Source organism: Pan paniscus, chromosome 2 (genome assembly GCF_029289425.2).
Source record: "Pan paniscus chromosome 2, NHGRI_mPanPan1-v2.0_pri, whole genome shotgun sequence".
Lineage (NCBI taxonomy): Eukaryota > Metazoa > Chordata > Mammalia > Primates > Hominidae > Pan > Pan paniscus.
The window spans coordinates 144,103,399-144,121,173 of NC_085926.1; the positions used below are offsets into that span (position 1 = coordinate 144,103,399).

At 37.6% G+C, this 17,775-nt stretch overlaps 1 protein-coding gene across 11 annotated transcripts in view; it reads right to left on the bottom strand.

Moving 5' to 3' along the window:
- PLSCR4 (phospholipid scramblase 4) overlaps positions 1 to 17,775 on the bottom strand; it is a 69,379-nt gene that overhangs the window by 32,018 nt on the left and 19,586 nt on the right. For all 11 annotated transcript variants that reach the window (XR_010111671.1, XR_010111669.1, XR_010111670.1 and 8 more), the window contains 2 exons: positions 7,444 to 7,471; positions 6,189 to 6,299 (listed from right to left, as the gene is read on the bottom strand). Coding sequence is in view for 3 of the 11 variants with exons in the window: in XM_008951903.5 (XP_008950151.3) it covers positions 6,189 to 6,299; positions 7,444 to 7,450 (118 nt within the window). In the remaining 8 variants the exon portion in view is untranslated. The remainder of the gene's footprint in view (positions 1 to 6,188; positions 6,300 to 7,443; positions 7,472 to 17,775) is intronic.

A 17,775-nucleotide genomic window follows, 5' to 3' on the forward strand; every position in this document is an offset into this window, starting at 1 on the left:
TTGTTGAGACTTGTTTCATGACCTAACCACAATACTGTAGAGTGCCATATGTTTCAAGAAGAATGTGTATTATGCTGTTGTTGGGTAGAGTGTTCTATTATGCTATTATGTCTAGAGTGTCTGTTGTAGATTGTCTGTTGTGCCCAGTTTGGTTTATAGTGTTGTTCAGATCTTTCCTTTATGATCTTCTGCTTAGTTGTTCTATCTATTATTGTAAGTGGGGTATAACAGTCTCCAACTATTATTTATTGTATTATCTATTTCACCCTTCAATTCTACCAGTTTTACTTCATATATTTTGGAGCATTGTTTTTATGTGTATATATGAATATACTCATTCTGTCTTCTTGATGACTGACATTTTTATTATTATAAAATGACCATTATCTCTAGTAATAATTTTTTCCTCAAAGTATGTTTTGTCTGATATTTCATCAATTCTTATCAACTACTAAGTTTGAGAAACTCTGTTTTGATACAGCATTTTACAAACTGAAGATATATTCAGAGTATTAAAATCAATTTAATAATTCAAATATTAATTTTTGAAAATATAGTCAACTAGAGAAGAATAAAATAGAAAATATGAAACTGTATTATTAGTATACTATCTACTCACTTTATATTCAGTATTGTCTGGTGAAACTCGTGTTACTTATATATAAATATATTGAATATATATGTATGTATTATTCACTATGTGTTATATTAGATTATCATCAAGAATATTTGAAAGCCAATGATTTAAAGATCCTTTTATTTAACTAATATAAGGACAGCAAAGATTCTATTCTGAAATGAAAAAGATGGAATCAATGTTGCAATACTGCAATGTATAATCATATAAATTCTTGTTTTTACTATGGTTGCAGATTTTTCTCTGTAGATTTCCACCTTGAAGAAAAAAATAATTTTTACCTAAATATAGGTTAAACTGTAGTTTCTTTCTGAAAATTACTGCTTTTCCTTGTAATGTGTGTATATGTATGTATATGTGTTTTTTTGTGTCTCTGCCCAAAAATTGTTGGATTTTCAGTTCAGATGACAGCTGAAAGATGTTAGAAGCTGAGATTCACCTCATGTCCACATAAGTGTGCAAAAATGAACAAGACTAGAACAGTAGAAGCCCAATTTGGGCTGTGTTGTTAAAGCTCCACAAATGGTGTTATGTCTCCCTAAGTAAACTCAGTTTTGGGAACTGTAGGTCTACAGGACTAGCGAATTTTCTGTCTTTTGTAATCAAAGAGCAATGCCACATAGCTTTGTAGGGAAGGGATTGACATCTCCTGAAAAATGTAGACAGTCCCGGCTGGGCGCCGTGGCTCACGCCTGTAATCCCAGCATTTTAGGAGGCCGAGATGAGTGGATCACCTGAGGTCAGGAGTTTGAGACCAGCCTGGCCAACATGGTGAAACCCCGTCTCTACCGAAAATACAAAATTATCCGGGCGAGGTGGTGCATGCCTGTAATCCCAGCTACTCTGAAGGCTGATGCAGGAGAATCATTTAGAACCCGGGAAGCAGAGGTTACAGTTAGCCGAGATTGCACCACTGTACTCCAGCCTGGGCAACACAGCAGCATTCTGTCTCAAAAACAAACAAACAAACAAACAAACAAAAATGTAGACAGTCCCATAGGCAGCCAGTTTTTGAAAAGGTCACTCTTGCATAATGAAAAATTCACTTAAATCTGATAAGGTAGAGATTATGGTCTCCCTCAGAGCCCCCAAATAACTGGGTCCTGGATACCACCCAGATCTGGAAGAAAGTCCTGTTAGAGAAAGCTATGTTGACTAAAAAAAAAAAAAAAGAAAGATAATAACTAAAACTTATTGAGCTCTCATCATATTCCAGCCCTTACTCTAACAACATTACAAGTACTAAATCTTGTAATCTTTACATCAACCATATATAGTAGATACTATTATTATCCTTAATTTATAGAGAAGAAAACTGAGGCATAAGGAGGTTAAGTAACTTGGTGAAAGTCATTAGCTGACATATCAGGAGTAGAATTAGAATTCCAGCATTCTGACTGCAGAAACGTCCTTAAATACATCATGTTAATACTCCCCCTAGATCAGAGACAAGGAAGAAGAGCACCCCAGGCGTGATTCTATGGAGGGCTTTGGGCCTATACACTGGATTGGCATCTCTAGCTAGCAGCTATTTTTAAGTCCTTAAGTTCTACCCTTTCACCTCCATGGGACATCATGGGACAATGCAGTGGTCTGGGGTCAACCAATATTGCAAAAGCCAGTCACCTTTGAAGGTGATGAAGTCTAAGACATTTTGGTTACTCATAAAAATGCCACTCATAATAGTCATGAATCATGAAATTCTCCTAATACTATCCGAAAACAAGGCCATGAGATAAATCAAAGATTCTTTTATCTATGAAATATTCCTCAAGCCCATTTCAAGGACCAGCTTCTGTGCTTGCTGCTAGAAATATAAGACAGAAAGACATTCAAATTCATGCCTGTCTCCAAGGGCAGCAAGTTCTGTGCAGGCTACAAAGATGTATAAGAAAAGGTGAATGGTTGTCACGAAGCAAGTAATTGACATAATCATAGGTAGATGCATAGCATGTTAAGGGATTAGACAGGAGGGGTACCTAACCTATGCAGAGAAGGTATACTACGATATAGATGCTAACACACTAGACCTAGCCAGCATCTCCATGATGGGGAAAGGTTTTACAGGCAAATGGACAAGAACAAGCAGGTGCATAGAGGAGGCTCACTACTGCAGGACGAACTGCTGTGTGTGGAGATTTAGCAGACAAGGCTAGAAAGATAGGATGAAGATTATGAAAGACCTTGAACTTTATGCCAATCAAATGGAAAGTAAAGTGATTCGTTTTACATTTAGAATTCTTTATATATGAGGTCAGATTAGGCAGGAAGTACTTGCAAGGGTCTGGCTAGAAGGCAAGGAAGGCTGATTTTGGTGAAAGGAGCAGAGAGTGGAGAAATGGTAATTGACATTTAAGATACAACATTGACTTTGAAGTGGACTGGATATGAGAAAAGATTCTCAAGTTTCTGGCTTGGGATCCTACAGGCCTCCAGTGTATGGGAAGAATGGAGAAAGAAAATAGAGTTTAGAAGCAAGATAACAAAGTTGGGCTGGTGATCATTGAGTTTGAGATTCAATGGTCTTTCATGAGAAGCAGTCTATAGGTGGTTGGAAGTGCAAGTTTAGAGACTATCAGACTGACATGATCTGTGGATATGTATTTCATAAGTGATGAAGGAAAAGGAAACCTTCAGTATTAACAAGATCACTTAGAAGAGTGTGTAAAAGGAAGGGTGACTGGGAGAGGAGAGAGAAGGAGATGGGGAAGGGCAGGAAAAACCAGGGGAGTAGACCAAATAATTTTGAGAACAGCACTTTTTAAGAGTAGGGACACAGTTTTTGACAGAAACTGAGAGTAAGCAGACTAAAGGGAAAATAATGGTAACAGGAAGCAATGTCAAATGAGAGTTAAGTGAGAAAAAAAGTATAACGTATTTGGAAAAAAGTGAAGGTAAGTATGTATTTAAGTTTGTTATGAAGAATATACTTTAATTCCTTTAAGAATTATATTTAAGAGTACCTGAATTGGACTAGAAATCAGATATCCATACCTTCTTTTTTTAACTATTATTAAAAATAACAATGTAACTAAAAATTATATGAATTATCTCAAGAATATTAATCATTATATCACTTCAATGAGTTAATGATTAATTTACCATGTACTTTTAATATAAAAGCACCTCATGTTATAAAACTTGAAGATCAATAAATCAGAAAAAAATTGCCATTTAGATTTTGAGGCTATTCGTATAGAGATTATATTTTTTAAAATTAAATTTATATTTATTTTAAAATTAAATACACATTTATGTAATTGAACGATTTTTGTTATAAGTATGTATTATCCAGAGATAAAAGAAGGAAAACATATGATGAAATTATATGTGGGAAATTGGTATATTATACTTTCTTCTAAGCTTTGAAGTTTTCATAAGAGTTCTGATTGCTTCTGCAGGAAAACAAAGCAAAACAAAACAAAATATGTTTAACTTTGTGTAACTATAGCATCTCAGACTTACGTAAATAAAGACTTCTGTTACGGAGCGTTGTCCTACCAATACTGGTGTAAGAAACACTGTCTGATAGGATTTGAGTTTTCTTAGTTATTTTGAACATCAGGAAATCATGCCATTTTCTCTTTAAATATACTAAACATAACAAAGGTTTCTTTATTAACTATTCTCTTAAACAAGAATAGTGGATAAAATTATTTTTGTGGGAACACATATCCAACACCATAATGCAAATTGGAATTATGTAAAGAAATTGGGATAAATTCATTAACACTACATAATTCAAGTACAGATTTCAAGATTCTTAATTTGAGTCACAGCGACAATTTTTGTCAGTCTTCGTAAGTTTATAGTCCAGCCACCAGGTGGCGATCAGAGCGAAATTTTGCTATATTTTATAACTGAAAATTCATTAGTTGTGTGGTCTGCACTATAATAATTTTTACAACTTACCTTGTCATTTAATTTGAAGGATGTAGCCTACTCTCTTGCTGAATTATTGATATAGAGAAGAATAGACATATGCTTTATCAGATGAGAACATGATGTATAACCAAGGTTTTTCTCAGAAATGGTGAAGTTTCTATTCTAGTAGGGTCTAGGTTTTTGGATATAGAGTAATTGGTAAATATAAGATAGATCTTGTATATCATGTTGGAAGTCACTGAAGTAACATATAGAGAAACGATAGATAAAGCATGATTATAATTTAATAATTTAATTTTTAATACCTTGGATTTAGGAAAGGTTGCGCTATTAATGCAGTATGTTATAATGCATTTTATCCTCATAACACACATACACATTAGGAAAAGAGAAAAAAGGAAATCCTGATGCTTTCAGAAAACACTGTAGGTGCAGAAGCCACCTGAGCTGTATGGATCATATGCCTAGAGCCAAAAAAAAACCTTTGGCTGGGCACGGTGGCTCACACCTGTAATCCCAGCACTTTGGGACACTGAGGCGGATGGATCACCTGAGGTCGGGACTTTGAGACCAGCCTGACCAACATGGAAAAACCTTGTCTCTACAAACAAAAAACAAAGAACAAAAAATAAAAAACAAAAATTAGCCGGGCGTGGTGGCGCATGCCTGTGATCCCAGCTACTCCGAAAGCTGATGCAGGAGAATCACTTGAACCTGGGAGGTGGAGGTTGTGGTGAGCCGAGATCGCACCATTGCACTCCAGCCTGGGCAACAAGACTGAAACTCCATCTCAAAAAAAAAACTTTTGCCATTATCTTGTGCCATTATCTTGTACATAGCAGGGTTTCTTTTCCCCCTTCAGAGCATAACACAGTGGTTTCTACTTCTAAATATATGCTTAAATATGTATTTTTTAAAAATATTACTACAGTGTCTACATCATTATGTAAGTCATTAAAATGTGTTTAAAGACAATACTAACTATTTCCTTGGCCAAAAGTAAGGGCACTTTTAATTTTTAAAATTTTAAACTTGGCCAAATTGTTTTCTAACAATCATAATATCTCAAATTCACACTAGCACTGTATAAAGTATTCTTTCTCCTAAGACATCACCAGTAGTGCACTCAGACTTACAAAAATATTTGCCAGAAAGATAAGCTCCTTAATCAGCACCCATGGCCATTCACTTCCATTTCTCTGCACATCTGCCATGTGTCTCATGCATGCCTCATACCAGATTTTCATGACCCTGTACTTATGGACATATGATTCTTTCTGCTAAGGATAGTCCTTTCCCCCTTTTCTTTGCTTGTGAAATTTTTATCATGACAGCAAAACTTGACCTCCTTAGTCAGGGCTTTCCTCAAATCCCTGGCAATGTCAAATACTGTCTTCTGTGTCCTTACAACACTCTCTTCATATCTCCATATAGAATGGAGAGAATGTCATCAATATTTGCACAACTTCCATCTAAAAGCCTGTAAATCCTATGGCCACAGGAATATATTCTAACTGACATATAGTAAACTATGTGGCACCCTATCGGCATCCAATATTTATTTACTTATTAAATCAGTCAATTAATTTGTTAACTTAAAAAGCAATTTTAATCATTAGTATGGTTTTTAGGAAAGGAGAATATCTTTTATGAATATTTAACCCACCTGGTAAAAAATGAGAATTGTATTCAGGAGGAGCATCAGGCCTTGGATCTGGTGGTTTTGTTTGATTTTCCATTTCACCTGCAGGCTGTTCAGGGGCTGTGGGTACCACACCTTCAGGGGAAGACAGGGAACATGACTTACAAAGGAAACAATAATATAATGACAAAATGTATTCTTTTTTCTTTCTTATTGGAATGCATCAAGAAATATAATCAACTGGAAAATACACTCCTATATTTTTTAAAGAAAGAATTCATCATATATTAGACACTATTAATAAATTTCATGAATTTTCAAACTGAACATAGATTTAAAAATAGAACTAAACAATTATATTATGCTTGTGATCAAAGCAATGAGCTTTCATACTAGTGGTTCAACTGCCCCGATGCTAACTCTTATCTACAAAGTAAATTCCTGGCATAATAGCAAAAATTATTTTTCCCATTACATAATATGGAGAACACAAGCATTTATAGAGTGAAGTTGATTTTTTTTCCTAATTATTTTTGGAAAGTGCTGTCTAAAAAGATTCACAACATAACACCATAAACACATAATGGTTTAATAAACAGTGGTGTCACACACAACTGAATTAGCAATAGTTTAGTCTACATCTCCAGTGACTCACATTTTCACTGTATTCTTTCTAAAAGCAATCTAGGTCACAGTAATTGCTGCAAGGGAGGTAATGAAGTCAGTTTCATGATGTCGTACCTTGTCTTCTTATTGAGATTAGAGACTAATTTCTCTCTCTGCTTACTACAAAAAAAAGCTGAGTTTCCTAAACAACCAGTTGACTTTATCTCCTAGCAAACAAAAATCCCATAAATGTGGTTTTTCTCTCTTTATGTAAGTTACTAGAAAATACAAGGCCTACTTTCATCCTCCTCTACCAAGGCAGGACCTTGCCACAGGCTCTTTATTACTACAACCTCTCTTTGCAGAACTGCTTTGCTAATCTTGCTTTTTTTATTACCTAATTTTCCCCACAAACTTCAAAGATTATTCAGTAGATATGTGTCCCACTGTAAGTCCCTTTTTAATCTTTTTCTGACAATGATAGGAATGTCTATATACATAAATAATAAATATATACATACATATATATACGCAAACACACACACGTATTTATATTTGCCAAATGTTAAACCAAAAAAAAATCAAAATGAAATAAAGTCCCCCTTTAGGGAAAATAATCACAAAATTCACATTTGAAAATAAAGCATATTCAAATTTATTCACAAAAACTTACCCGACATTTTGAAGAATTCCAATTAATCCTGAAAAATAAAAAATATTAATGCCTTTAAAATATACATAATAAATAGTATTACTACTCAGTGACACAGGTAAGGATTTCTGTAATTTTTTTAACCTCCAGTTACCTTACATTTGTCCCTTCATTAATTAAAAAAATACTTATTGAGCACCTATTATGTACGAGGCACTAATACAGATGTTGAGAGTACAGCAATGAAGCAGACAGACACTCTGCCACCTACTGTGCTGCAGTTTATATTGTAGTAGAATGAGATTTTAAAAAAGTCAAGAAATGTTAAAGTTTAACTTTAGATAGTACAGTTATGAGGAAAACAATGTAACAAGCTTAAGAGAAACACGTATGGTAAGTTCTAGGAGAGTCAGGGAAAGCCTGTCTCAGGAAGTGACCTTTGAGCTGTTTGAACTATGAAAAATAAACATCACACTACAATTGTGGGAAGAGAGTTCCAGGAAGGTAGGAAATTAGTGCAAAGGGTCAGAGATGGCAGTGAGCTTGGGATACTGAAGGGAGGAAAAGAGAAAGTGGTTTAGGAGTGACTGGGCCACAGTGAGTGAAGTGAACTGAGGTAAGACATGCAGATAAAGGTCTGATCTCATCTGAAGGCCATGGCAAGGGGTTTGGCATTTTTGGTATTTGCAACTGGGAAGTCTGGAGGATTCAGTCGGTGGAGTGATCAGATCTGACCGACACCATACAATGAGAGCAAGAGTAGAAGCAGGGAGCAGTGAGGGATGGCAGCAGCAATCCAGGTGAGAGCTGACACCAGCTTAGATGGGAGAGGTGACACTGCAGGTTAGGAGTGTTCAGAGGCATGATACGGGTTGGAAGCAGGGCCTCCAGGAGTCGCTGATGGACTAAGGTAAAGAGAGGAGTGGAAGAGGGTTCTGAGTCATAGCCCAAGGTAACTGAGTTGATGGTGATCCTATTAACAAAACTAGAGAGGAGGATAGTGGGGGAATAGTGGGGATGGAGGAGGGTAAGAATTGAAAGTTTAGACTGGGGCATGTTATGTTTAAGAAGAGACTAAAAGAAGTTAAATATTTAAATTAAAAATATGTATGGGAACATTATGAGAATAACTCAGAGAAGGAGACTAGAAGTTGAGATGAGATTTGAAACAAGGAATGAGGGTGAAGGTAAAATTTTCTGAATTCAGTCAGGCAAAGAAAAGGCTATTATTTGAGAAGGGAATTTCAATATATCTGAATTTCTGAGTTCTGAGTAATGACAAATAACAAAAAGAGTATCAACAAAGGCTATAATTTACTGAATGCTTATCAAGTGTTAGGCAAAGGGCCCAACGCTTTTCATATATCTCTGATTATAACAACTCTCTAATGTGTAAATGGCCAACCCTGCTAAAGGCAAGTGCTTCTAAATCCTAAGCCTATGTACTTTTCAATATGTGATCATGTTCATAAGAATACAGTCATTTGCATTGTCCAAGTGGAGTAAAAAAGTATCAAGTTAGAGTAGGTCAAAAAAGCATTCAAACAACGTATTAGTGAGTCATCAATATGGACACTGAGCTGACTCAATGAAAACTGCCATGGTACGAGCCAGTATGCAGATTCCCAGCTGAAATGATTGTCTTTCCAAGACGGGTGAAAGTTTAACCAGTCTTGGACCATCTCCACTCACCTCTGGAGCTGGAGTTTGTTGTACGGTGCCCTATGTGTCTCGAAGCTTAAAAAAAATATATATTTTAAAACATATATATTTTTATATGATATATTATGTAAAAATGTTTTATATATTTAATATATAATATATTTTTACATTTATATTTAAATATGTTAATATTTAAATATAAAATAATACAAATATATAATAATTATAAATAATAAATATATATTTATTTATTTATTCTGGGGCATACCAAAAAGTCAGACCCAATTCTGGGCCAGTCAAAGGAGTTCAAGGGGTTAGTCATATTCCTTAATGATGGTAATCCCTGTTGTTAAGGAAAATGACTACAGCTTTCTAGAATTTTAGACACTCCTAGTTATGCACCTGGAAGTGACTCTTGCACATGCACACAGGATATAGACAAGAATGTTCTTGATAACACTATTCATATTAAAAAGAATGAAAACTTGCCTAATGTCCATCAATGGTAGACTGAATAAATAAATTCTGGTACATTCACATGATACAATAATATCCTGTAGTGACAACAAATTATAGCTGTGCACGTGGACAGAGATGTATCTCAAAATTACAGCACAACAGAAAAAGCAAATCACTGGAGAATACATGTAGTATTGTGTCCAGAATTGATGGGTTCTTGGTCTCACTGACTTCAAGAATGAAGCCGCGGACCCTCATGGTGAGTGTTACAACTCTTAAGGTGGCGCATCTGGAGTTTGTTCCTTCTTATGTTCCGATGTATTCGGAGTTTCTTCCTCCTGGTGGGTTCGTGGTCTCGCTGGCTCAGGAGTGAAGCTGCAGACCTTCGCGGTGTTACAGCTCTTAAGGCGGCGCATCTGGAGTTCTTCATTCTTCCCAGCGTGCTCATGGGCTAGCTGGCTTCAAGAGTGAGGCTGCAGACTTTCGCGGTGAGTGTTACAGCTCATAAAAGCAGTGTGGACCCAAACAGTGAGCAGCAGCAAGATTTATTGCAAACAGCAAAAGAACAAAGCTTCCACAATGTGGAAGGGGACCCAAGCGCGTTGCCAATGCTGGCTCGGGCAGCCTGCTTTTATTCTCTTATCTGGCCCCACCCACACCCTGCTGATTGGTAGAGCCCAGTGGCCTGTTTTGACAGGGTACTGATTGGTGCATTTACAATCCCTGAGCTAGATACAAAGGTTCTCCACGTCCCCATCAGATTAGTTAGATACGGAGTATCCACACAAAGGTACTCCAAGGCCCCACCAGGGCAGCTAGATACAGAGTGTCGATTGGTGCACTCACAAACCTTGAGCTAAACACAGGGTGCTGATTGATGTATTTACAAACCTTGAGCTAGATACAGAGTGCCAATTGGTGTATTTACAATCCCTGAGCTAGACATAAAGGTTCTCCAAGGCCCCACCAGAGCAGCTAGATACAGTGTTGATTGGTGCACTCACAAACCTTGAGCTAAACACAGGGTGCTGATTGATGTATTTATAATCCCTGAGCTAGACATAAAGACTCTCCACCTCCCCACCAGACTCAGGAGCCCAGCGGGCTTCACCTAGTGGATCCCGCAGCAGGGCTGCAGGTGGAGCTGCCTGCCAGTCCCGCGCCATGCGCTCGCACTCGCACTCCTCAGCCTTTGGGTGGTCGATGGGACTGGGTGCCGTGGAGCAGGGGGTGGTGCTCGTCGGGGAGGCTCCGGCCGCACAGGAGCCCATGGAGGGGGTGGGAGGCTCAGGCATGGCAGGCTGCAGGTCCCGAGCCCCGCCCCGCAGGAAGGCAGCTAAGGCTCGGTGAGAAATCGAGCACAGCGCCGGTGGGCTGGCACTGCTGGAGGACTCAGTACACCCTCCGCAGCCACTGGCCCGGGAGCTAAGTCCCTCATTGCCCGGGGCCAGCAGGGCTGGCCGACTGCTCCGAGTGCGGGGCCCGCAAAGCCGACGCCCACCCGGAACTCCAGCTGGCCCGCAAGCGCCGCACGCGGTTGCCGCTGGCGCCTCTCCCTCCACACCTCCCTGCAAGCTGAGGGAGTGGGCTCCAGCCTTGGCCAGCCCAGAAAGGGGCTCCCACAGTGCAGTGGTGGGCTGAAGGGCTCCTCAAATGCCGCCAAAGTGGGAGCCCAGGCAGAGGAGGTGCCGACAGCGAGGGCTCTGAGGACTGCCAGCACGCTGTCACCTCGCAGTATGATTCCACATAAGAATGTTCAGTAGCAGGAATTCTAAACAAAATACTTCATCTGATAAATATATAGAGGAAAGCTTTAAAGAAATGCTAGGGAATTAAAAACACAAAATTTCAGAAAAGGGTTATGTGTAAAGAAGTGATGAGGGGTGGCTGTTTAGCTGTGGCCCACAAGGAACCCTAAGTTCCTGCCAACATTAAAATTCTATTAGGGTGATAAGAACAAGGCTTATGTCTTGTCATTAGTTTTTAAAAGGTATGTACATGTTTAAATATGCATATTTATATGCATGGCATTATTTCACAATAAACAAGAACCATTTGACAGTTACATGTTGAGTGTGACCTTCTTCTAACTAATGGTCTGTTGTTAGATTATATGTTAAGTTCTTGGGATTGCAAACTATCAAGGAGCCACAGTGGAAACTAATTACAACAGATTATTTAATGTCTTAGTGAAAAGAGGCCAAATTATTATATCTATGTGTCTGTCCACCTATCATCTATCTAGCTATCTATAGTGGCAAACTTTTAACAACTGCTGAATCTCAGTGCAGAAATAAATTTGAATATTAATTTTTAAATATTTAATTTCAAAATAAAACTTGGAAAAAATACAGAATTCTGGACTCCAAACCTGAAGTAGCACCTCTGGGGTCCAGGCCTGGAAATCTCTACTTTTAACACAGTTCCAGGTGATCCTTATTATCAGGCATGTCTGAGACTAATTCAATGTAAAGAAAAGTAACAGTTCTCAACCATGCCAGGCATTATTAAGCGTTCAAATCTAATTCAAGTAATTGAATGATAACTTGAAAAAATAAATAAAATTTTAGAAATATTTAAAGTATTACAAAGCAACTAATCTCAATGAGTTTAAAGAAAAGAAAACTAGCTACATATTGCCTCACAAGTTTCAGATACTCGAAGTCTGTTTACCTTCCATCTCCTTTGAGCTGCTAGTTTTGTCTCACTACCCTATATTCTATTCCCTTTCTTATAAAATTCTACAATATAGTTTTAGCCAAAATATTGTGCAAGGCAGGATAATTTTCAGTTAGTAGAAGCATGAATGTTGTTAACTTAATCCTCCTTTAATATTCAGTGAACTGCTTCAGATTTCCCTATCACTTAGCAACAGCAAAAAGTGCCTTATCTTGAAAAAATTGATTTTTGGCTTCATATCTGTCAGAAACCAGATTGGAAAACTGAGCTGTGTCTCCATAACAGGTTAGTATTACAAAGTCTGGAGAGCTGTTAATTGCAGAGGCCTTGGTATTTTGGGGGCATGATATGCATACAGGGGAATCTGGGCTGCCTGGAATGTAATTAAGAGAGAAAGGAGACATGGGCTAGACAGGACAAGGTTGCTGAGATTGAGGTTTGCTGCCTTGCAAGGCAGCCCTGTTATCTTAAATTGCATCCTACAGCAAGAATGCTGTATCTTATTATATGCTATTATATGGATATCACCGCAGCACCCAACAAGCGCAGCTGTGTTATACGCAAGCTTTTCAATTTCACCACTGTAAACAGTGACAAACTCTCAGAAGCTGATAAAACCACAAATTCTAGAACTCACACCAGGGATATTTGGAAATTCAATCACAAAACTCAAGAGGATTAGCTCCTTACAGTAGAGTATTTACTGGAAGCTATCCTGGCCTCTCCACAAGGGAAGCTCTGGGCAGTGAGAATCTCCAGGCACAAGGCTTGGAAGCAGCATATACATTCTAAAACTCTGGGTCCTGTCTGTCTCCAGTGCCTTTAACCCTGAGAGAAGAGAACAGAAAGCAGGTCAATGAACAATTCCTTCTGCTTCTTAGCAGGGACAAGAAAAATAGCTCGCTCCTGCAAAATCCTATACCAGCTACCATGATATCCCTTTTGTGTTTATTATGTAACTGATAGGAGATTATATTCTTTGTCCATCTTAATCTTCCTTTAAGAATACCTGGAGAAAAGCAGAAGATTGTGTGACTATTAAATAGTGTATTCTGACACACTTCAGACAGTATGGACAGTGGTCCAGAGTGTGGGTTCAAATCTCAGGTCTTTCTCTGATGGCTGTGTAATCCTGAATGACTGGTGTGTTCTTAGGTTATCCTGTTAATCATGGGGATGATGATGGCTGGATCAACCTCATAGAAATACTGTGAAGACTAAAACAATTACATTTGTATAGCACTTAAAACAGTGCCTTCCATATAAAAAATCCTCAATAAACTTGCATTATTACTACTATTTCACTAGTAAGACATACTAACTGATGAAGAGGCCAAGAATAAATGTGTGTGTTTAACAGCAGTATTTTTAAAAAGCTGTCTGCCAGTCAGCAACTCAGCATGTATTACTGAGCATCCATATGTAAGATTCTACTCTGGGTTCTGAGCTGACACCACTAATTCCCATCTTCTATATCCAGTAATGTTCTAGCAAATGGGATTTCATGAGCATTGTCTGTATGAATTTCAAAGTGGAAGGAGTGGGGAGAAAAAAAAAATGGAGACATTGCCAAAGGGCTTTTCCTATTTGCAGCTAAATGAAAGACAAATGAGCTAGGGTACACCTTAAGAGGCTAAAAAATTTGCTTTCAGTTCAGGATAGTGACATTACTTATATTATTCAGATGATGGATGTATCTTGTAGTAAACTTTAAAAAGATCAGAAAATTAAGATTATATTAATGACATATTCCAAAAATAAAAAGAATATAGTGTTCATTCTATCAACATATAAGTATTGGGTTTTTTCATAATTTTGTACTACAAAAATTGAGTATTTGTCTATATTAGTACAGTACTTCATGGTATAAGATGCAACTGAACTAATATAAGTGATTAGAATAAAACATTTTATTTATAAGAAAGTCTTTATGAAATTAAATAAAAATATATTCTTTAAATGTTTAAATTTTATAAACCCTCTAATATATCACAAGTACCTAGGCTGGGTGAATATAAGTGCTAATAGGTCTAAGAAAATGTATACACCTTGCTTTAAAAAGAGGTATCTACTAGATGCTCCTAAATGTCTGATGTATTAATTATTTTCTTCTATCTCCATAGAAAGTGAAAGCTAATCAATTTTAGTTGTTACATATAACTTAGTATTGCATAAAAGAGAATTATTCTGGTCTTTGCCCTGGGTTCTGGGAAAGCAATTTCTAAACTCAGAATTTGCAAGTAATAGCAGTGTTTCTGTTTTCCTTGGTGGGCCTTTGGACCATACCTGAGATTTTGCTAAGGTGACAACATAATAGGGAGGCCGATCATGCCAGAAAGAATCATGACGTGATTAGAGAATTGGAGCTTTGAGTAACATCATATTTGCCTGACCTCCAGGGAGGTGGGGGCCTTGAGACTGAGTTCAATCCATGAAGCCAATAATTCAAGTAGTCATGCCAGTGTAATGAAATCCCAATAAAAAACCTGACTCTAGTTAGCTTCCTGGTTGTTAAACACATCAATGTGCTGGGAATGTGATGAATCCTAACCCCACAGAGAGAAGGCATGAAAGCTTTGTGCTCATGACCCTCCTAGGCCTCATCCCATGGATCTCCACCACTGACTGGTCCTGATTTTTATCATTTTATTTTTATTTTTCATTTATTTATTTATTTATTTTTGAGATGGAGTCTCGCTCTGTCACCCAGGCTGGAGTGCAGTGGTGCAATCTTGGCTCACTGCAAGCTCCACCTCCCGGGTCCACACCATTCTCCTGCCTCAGCCTCCCAAGTAGCTGGGACTACAGGCGCCCGCCACCACGCCTGGCTAATTTTTTGCATATTTAGTAGAGATGGGGTTTCACCATGTTAGCCAGGATGGTCTCGATCTCCTGACCTCGTGATCCACCCGCCTCAGCCTCCCAAAGTGCTGGGATTACAGGCATGAGCCACTGCGCCTAGCCAATTTTTATCCTTTATAATAAAATGTTAATTGTAAGTAGAGCACTTTCTTGAGTTCTGTGAGTCATTCTAGGAAATGATCATACCTGAGGGGTTGATGAGAACATCTGAAGTTGTAGCTAGTTCGTCAGAAGTGTGGGTGGCCTGGAAATCCTCAAACCTGTCTGAAGTGAAGGCAGTCTTGTTAGGAAGTAGGCCCCTAAGCCTGTGGAGTTGTAAATTCTGGGTGTTTAGAGTCAGACTGAATTGCAATACTGTACTTAGATTGCTAAAAAATAATAATAGTAATTGTGTAATGGTTACAATGGTACACACACATACATACATATTTCTGATTACAAAAGTAGTATGTTTTCCTTTTTAGAAAATCAAGAAATAAAAGTATAAAAATGTGACTATACCCTTAATTCAACTTTCTCAAAATAACTATTCTTAAAATTTTGGTGGATTTCCTATGTGTGTCTGTGCAGGTTTGCGTTTCTGTGTGTATGCATGCAGGGATAATAATAAAAATTCTTAAAAACATATTGTGAACTGATCACATTCCTCCCTGGAAAGTGGCTCAAGGGGAGATCATATTTATGAAAGGGAGTGTTGGGGTCTTTGCCATCCTACTATGGCCCAACAAAGTCACTGGACCAAAAAGGAAATACTATTATCTCTTTGTTGCTTGGACATGTTGCTGTGTAACAGAGAGAGCGAGGAGGAGCAGAAGAGGTGGGAAAGTGGAGAGGGAGCCTCCTAGTAAGGACAATGAGAGAGGGAAAGGAGAGGGACAGGAGGAAGAAAATTCGCAGCAGTAAAAGAGTAAACAGTTTTAAAGAGGTAAGAACCTTAAAGAGAATTAAACTGGATGGATGCTTCAGCTAGAAGATAAGCTCCATAAAGGAAGAAATTTAAGACATGTTTTAATGGTGTAGTCTTTTGTTATTATTTTTCCTTTTTTAACTTTTATTTTAGGTTCAGGGTGAACAAGTGCAGGTTTGTAACATGGCTAAATTACGTGTCAATAGGGTTTGGTGTACAAATGACTTCATCACCCATGTAATGAGCACAGTAACTGACAGGTAGTTTTTTAACCCTTACCCTCCTCCCACCTTCTGCCCTCAAGAAGGCATTGATGTCTATTGTTCTCCTCATTGTATCCATGTGTACTCAATGTTTAGCTCCCACTATAAATGAGAAGATACAGTATTTGGTTTTCTGTTCTTGTGTTAATTCCCTTAGGATGATGGCCTCCAACTGCATCCATGTTGCTATATAGGACATGATTCCCTTCTTTTTTAAGGCTGCATAGTATTCCATGGAGTATATGTACGATATATTCTTTATCCAGTACATCACTGATGGGTAACTAGGTTGATTTCATGTTGTTGCTATTGTGCTGCAATGAATATAGAAGTGTATGTATCTTTTTGGTAGAACAATTTACATTCCTTTTGGTATGTACCCAGTAATGGGACTTCTGGGTCAAATGCTAGTTCTGTTTTCAATTCTATTAGAATCTCCAAACTGCTTTCCATAGTGGATGAACTAACTGACATTCCCACCGGCAGTATATAAGCATTCCTTTTTCTCTGTAACTTCACCAACATCTATTATTTTCTGACATTTTAATAATAGCCATTCTGACTGCTATGAGATAGTATATCATTGTGGTTTTGATTTGCATTTCTCTGATGATTACTGATGTTGACCCTGTTTTCTTATGCCTGTTGACCACATTATGTCTTCTTTTAAAAAATAACCTTTGCCCATTTTTAATGGGGTTGTTTTTCACTTGTTGATTTGTTTAAATTCCTTACAGATTCCGAATATTCAACCTTTGTCAGATGTGCAGTTTGTGAATATTTTCTCCTATTCTGTAGGTTGTCTATTTACTCTGTTGATAGTTTATTTTACTCTGTGAAAGCTCTTTAGTTTAATTAGGTGCCACTTGTCTATTTTTGTTTTAGTTGCAATTGCTTTTGGAGACTTAATCACAAAATGTTTGCCAAGGCCTACGTCCAGAATGGTATGTCCTAGGTTTTCTTCTAGGGATTTTATAGTTTTAGGTCTTACATTTAAGTCTTTAATCCATTTTGAGTTGATTTTTGTATATGATGAAAGGACGGTGTCCAGTTACAGTCTTCTGCATATGGCTAGCCAGTTATCCCTGCACCTTTTATTGAACAGGAAGTCTTTCCCCATTGCTTGGTATTGTTGACTTTGTTAAAAATCAGATGGTTGTAAGTGTGCAGCTTTATTTCTATTCTGTTGTTCTATATGTCTGTTTTTGTACTAGTACCATGTTGTTTTAGTTACTGTGGCTTTATAATACAGTTTGAAGTCAGATAGTGTGACGCCTCTGGCTTTCTTCTTTTTGTTTAGGATCGCTTTGGCTATTTGCACTCCTTTTGTTCCATATGAATTTCAGAATCATGTCTTTCTAATTCTGTGAAAAATGACATTGGTAGTTTGATAGGAATACCATTGAATCTGTACATTGCTTTGGGCAGTAGGGCCATTTTAATGGTATTGATTCTTCCTATCCATGGGCATGGAATGTTTCTCCATGTTTTTATGTTATCTCTGATTTCTTTCAGCAGTGT